This window comes from Mercenaria mercenaria, chromosome 10, assembly GCF_021730395.1.
Source record: "Mercenaria mercenaria strain notata chromosome 10, MADL_Memer_1, whole genome shotgun sequence".
Classification (NCBI taxonomy): domain Eukaryota; kingdom Metazoa; phylum Mollusca; class Bivalvia; order Venerida; family Veneridae; genus Mercenaria; species Mercenaria mercenaria.
In genome coordinates, this window is record NC_069370.1 from 79,849,005 (window position 1) to 79,854,360 (window position 5,356).

At 33.7% G+C, this 5,356-nt stretch overlaps 1 protein-coding gene across 1 annotated transcript; it reads right to left on the reverse strand.

Moving 5' to 3' along the window:
• Positions 1 to 1,086: 1,086 nt before the first annotated feature.
• On the reverse strand, positions 1,087 to 3,512 carry LOC123560170 (uncharacterized). The gene is made up of 4 exons (XM_045352427.2): positions 3,396 to 3,512; positions 2,908 to 2,991; positions 2,140 to 2,457; positions 1,087 to 1,685 (listed from the first exon to the last, which is right to left on the reverse strand). Exons 1-4 carry the CDS (start codon positions 3,409 to 3,411, stop codon positions 1,579 to 1,581), a joined length of 525 nt encoding a protein of 174 aa, XP_045208362.2. The 5' UTR covers positions 3,412 to 3,512; the 3' UTR covers positions 1,087 to 1,578.
• Between the last annotated feature and the right edge of the window lie 1,844 nt (positions 3,513 to 5,356).

Here is a 5,356-nt window from a genome sequence, read left to right on the forward strand (position 1 = left end):
AAATCATTTCTTGATATCAAAAATTCGATTTCTTGATATCAAAAATTTGATTTCTTGATATCAAAAAATAAGTCGCATTTTTTTGATATCAGAAAATCGATTTCTTGATATCAAGAATTCATTTTCTGATATCAAGAAATCGAATTTTTGATATCAAAAAATGATTTATTGATATCCAGAAATCGACTTCTTGATATAAAAAAATAGTCCGTATTTTTAGATATCAAGAAATGATTTCTTGATATCAAGAATTCGAATTCCTGATATCAAAAATATAACTATTTTTTGATATCAAGAAATCGAATTACTGATATCAAGAAATCGAATTACTGATATCAAGAAATCGATTTTTTGATATCAAAAAATCATTTCCTTATATGAAAAATTCGATTTTTTTGATATCAAAAAATGAATTCCTGATATCAAGAAATCGATTTTGTGATATCAAGAAATTCATTTTTTGATATCAAGAAATGATTTTTTGATATCAGAAAATCGATTTCTTGATACCAGGAATTATTTCTTGATATCAAAAAATAATTCTTGATATCAAGAAAATAGTAAAACGGCGCCCCATACATATCTGACCTACATTTACACAGAAACGTTGTATTTCCTATTGAAATTACAAATAATGTCTTTTGGTTTATATGTTATAACTTATATATTGAAAATAATATTTTTTTTTTCAATGATATTGCAAAAACTAAGGTAGGTATTGGTAAGTGTGAAACGCAACAAATGAACAGAATTAAATAATTGTTAACATTGTTTTAGTGCCCTAAGAATCCCCCATTGGAATCAATTTATCATTTTACACTATGTGGCACTGGGACTTTAAGCTCAAGGGACAATTTGAAGCGTGCCAGTTCTGTTGTTTACAGCTGGCATGTGAGAAAACCGGAAGACTTGTTATGTAGCACACTGCTTTATATAACTGAAATAATCATTGATTGTATCAGGTTTAATGTCAGGCAAGCAGTTGACCTAACCATCTTTTCTCGGAAATCTCAGAACTAAACTCCCATTCTTGTAAGAAACTGCTAACTAGAGACATGGTCAGTAGCAGGCTCAAACCCAGGCCCTCTATAAGAGGTTTCAGATCAGCGACTCTAATACTCGATCACAGTGGTGGATTGAAACAATACTGAAAACGGATTGTTAATATTCCAAACAGTATGTTCTGTACTTTAGATTGGTAGACTGATATCTTTGAACAATTTTTTTTAAACAGTGTATCTACAATGACTGACTGAATTACAGATAAAAAATCATAATAGAAAACTCAAATTTATTTTGTACCTTCAAAACATTTACATGAACAAACAAAAATTTTAGCCACCATACAAGAATTGCAATAAGTATGTTAAACCCTTAGACATAACAACCAAGACTAGAAATAGAATGACATTAACAAGAAAATAATTTTTGCTGACACTAAATTATATAGTGACAGGTGAGCTAAAAATCAGACAAACATATGACTCACTTGCACAGTGATATTCTCTAACTGAACAAAAACATGAAAATAATTTTTGCTGACACTAAATTATCAATATAGGGCCAATAACTGTAATGTTAATGAATTGGGATAAAGTCATCAACACAGGTCTCTTCACAAATAGGAGCCCACTCCTCCTCAAAGTCATCAAATACAATTGTTTCCTCACTTGAGCATCTCGAATCTGCAATTATAACAGAACCGGTCATTAAGATAGCATGCTCCACTTTTGCCAAAAAGCACATAAATTTGGTAAATCTTAATCAACTGTCCATTTAGACTTTTGTTCACACATATGTATTGACCAAAAAAGTTACTTCTATCAGATAGACCAATAATTTTTATGTCAGAGCTTACTTTGAGCAATATTTATCACTCAAGGATCAGTATTCATTTGAACCAAAATAATTATATTTATTTCTTTAAGGCTTCAATTAACTTTCTGAAAACCCCCATTATTTCATTATGCATTCTTTTAGACTCTTCAATTCTTTCTTTTTCCATTCTTTCACTCTTCTCTATAAACCCCTCCAAGAAATGTATAACTTTGTCCGACCCGCTGGTTCTCAACTTCTTAGGTTCTTCACCCTCAACTGTTTCTTCAACTTTCCTCTTACTGCTATTGTCATTTCCTTTACCTGAGCTGAAAGTGAATGCTGGCTGTGTCGTGTGACTGTCCATTAATATATCATCAAGCTCCTCCTCGAACTCGTAATCTTTCCTGGCTGCCCCAGACTCCTTCTTAGCATCTTTGCATTTACGATATGACGACAATATGGTTTTCCATCTTCCTTCAACTTGAGATGCTTGGAATTTTGTTTCGCAAGTTTCATTTATCTCGGCAGTTATCTGTTCCCATACTGTTTTCTTTCTCACCTGGGGATTGTTCATTCTGTTAATGTTTTGTTTGTACAACTCAATCAGCAGTAATGTTCTTGGACGGTACCATGTATGATCTGAAAGTAGGCAGAAATGGAATTTCAGAAATATTTCAGCGAATATCTCAAGCTTTCAAAATTTTAGCTTCAAATTGTAGTAATTACACCTTGAACGTATTGTGTCTTAACACTCAAACTTGGTGTGACAACATAAAACTTTTTCGCTGTATGATCTTTAAAAATGACTGTGCTATGAGGGCAGGTATGAAATCCTGTTTGTGCCACTTTTGTGTGTCGCCCATTTGAAAATGTCATAATCTGATAGCTATATACCTGTATATGTGTTCAGAGAAGGGCGACAACGTGATAGCTATCACATTGTGACATTTTCAAAAATGTGACATTTTTACATACATACATACATACATACATACATACATATACATACATACATATAACAACCTTGTTTTCAGAAACCTGTAGGATAAAAAATGGTATGATTCAGCATGTTAAACTCAATAAGTTTACCTTGATTACTGTTCTGCAAATTGTTGTTATCATCCAACTCTTCATATTTCTGAAACCAGGCAGATCTGAAGTCTTCGTCTGCAACTGAACAAAATATCTGTTGTTTTTATTAAAATCTTTATCAAAATTCAAATATCTACTAAAAACATAAACATTGACTGCTGTAATTTTAAGCAGACAATGGCCAAGTCTGCAAATGATTCATTCAGAATTTAGGTACATAAATGCCCAGTGCCACATAGCTTGCGACCACAACACATTTTACAAAGTTCAGTTTAAATGATCAAATTACAACCCATATAGTCAGAGCTGACCTTTATTTACACAGAAACATTGCATTTCCTGTGTAATTTACAAATAAGTATTTTGGAATATGTGAATCAGTTCAAGACACATGCTGAATGCTTAGAACTTAATTTTTAGTATGTGTAAAAGGTAATTATTTTTTTTTTTAAATATGTATTCTGTTTCATGTAGTAATACTGTACCATTCTGCAATTTCATGAAGGTTTCTTCGTCAACATGAACTTTAATACTATCCTCCCCCTGTCTGTCCACCTTTACCAAATAACCACTGTCTGAACAACCCTACAAAAATGAATAAATATTTTAACAATGATTTATACATGCTGATCAATTAAATAAAATGGCACAGATTAAACCTGCAAAAGCCAAACAATTACCAGAATTAAAGAGAACCAGAGGGGAGAGTCAATTGCCGTCACCGGGGATCGAACCCGGGACCTCTCGTATTGCAAGCGGACATCAAACCGCGTCGCAAAAGGGTTAACCCAACAGCAAGGCTGTTAGGAATGCCTCTTATAGGCCAAGAATGTATAATCTCTCAATATTTCTACGTTCCTGTATAGGCCAATCACTACAGAATGACAAGTGGAAAGCAGATACTGTAGTAGAAGTATAATACGGCGCTTATACTTCCTTGTCTCCAAGCTAGCTTTTGTGGCGACGAGGTAGAGTGTCCGCTTAGCATATCAGAGATCCTGGGTTCGAATCCCAGTCAGAGCAAAGGGTTTTTTCACAAAGAGCCCGGTTACAATACAGCCCAGGTCTTTTAGTAAATTTACGGAACTACATTCTCTTGAATTTAGATTTACAACAGCTTATTATATCGTCTTTCAACCCCTTACTGATATTCTTATATGACATATATTACAGTACCTAACTAAGCAAAAACTAAAAGAAATCAAGAGTTTTGCATTGATTTGTATCTGCAATGGTCTTTGATTTAAATGACCATAGAGTGTCCTTACATCATACACATATAGTAAAATGCATCCCAGTTTAGTGAGGCAACCGTGTATTTTATTGTATGGTTGAAAATAGAACATGTGGAATAATGTTCAGATATCTGTTTAGTATCAGCGACCTTGACCTCAGTCCTGTTTCCTTCAATTGTACCTACATACCAAATATCTAATAGGTTGGTCAAAAAATCAATAGTATGATAATTAGAAGGGTGGAGATGCAATATATTAATTCTTTGAAGTGTCCAGGAACCATGAGAATGTTATTTAATGGTTAATATCGCCCCATTCAAGTGTAAAATATTTTCTTTGATAGAAACTCGTCAAACAAAAAATGTATATGTGTCAATAATCATGGTACACAATGTATGTGCATTTTTTGTTGGAAATATAAGTACCCCCGCCACCCCCCTCCCCCAACCAAACGCATCAGAAAAATGTTAACACATAATTGAGTGGCTTCTTGATGCACGGGGGGAAATGTCATGCCATTGTAAAATAAAATTGTATTATTATTATTATTATTATTATTATTATTATTATACCAGATTTATATAGCGCCCTTTTCATGATCAATTTCACGTTCAAAGGCGCTTTACATAGTTCAAATGCAGCCACACAGGGCGTATAATTCATCCTCTACTAGTACAGACACAGAGCGATCTGACCAGAGGGACAGAGTGAGATAAAGCCCCCATGACAGAGAGATCAGTAATCAGATACAGGCTTGTCCGGCTAACTTAGCCTAGCTCGTTGCGAATAGACAGCCTGGTTCTTTAACGTGCTCAGTGTATAGCACTGATACATGCAAGGATTGTATATGAAATATCAGGGGAAAGTACTCAGACAAAACGTTTCAAAGTCATTGAAATCACACAATGTCCTTGACAAACTGTATATAATTCGGACTGAAGTGAAACACAATATTACACCATATCAGCAGAAAATGACAGAAAGAGAAAGGCTAACCGAAAATATCATTCACCTTTCACCGGGAGATTATGTTTATCTTTTAACTGAAACAAAAGGAACAGGACAAAAGCTTCAGAACAGATATTCAGGACCTTTTGTTGTTATTAATCTTCCCAGTTCACACCTTGTCAATCTGAAAAATCTTGAAAATGGTCAGTTATTGAAAACTGCTGTTCACATTAATAGTGTAAATTAGTTAAAAAATGTAATGT

What these genes read in the sequence shown, in the direction of transcription:
- LOC123560170 (XM_045352427.2), bottom strand. An exon ending in TTTGCAGAACAGTAATCAAG is followed by an intron (nt 2,458 to 2,907) that starts GTAAACTTATTG and finishes GCCTACTTTCAG; the next exon opens with ATCATACATGGTACCGTCCA. An exon ending in AGCATTCACTTTCAGCTCAG is followed by an intron (nt 1,686 to 2,139) that starts GTAAAGGAAATG and finishes TTATAATTGCAG; the next exon opens with ATTCGAGATGCTCAAGTGAG.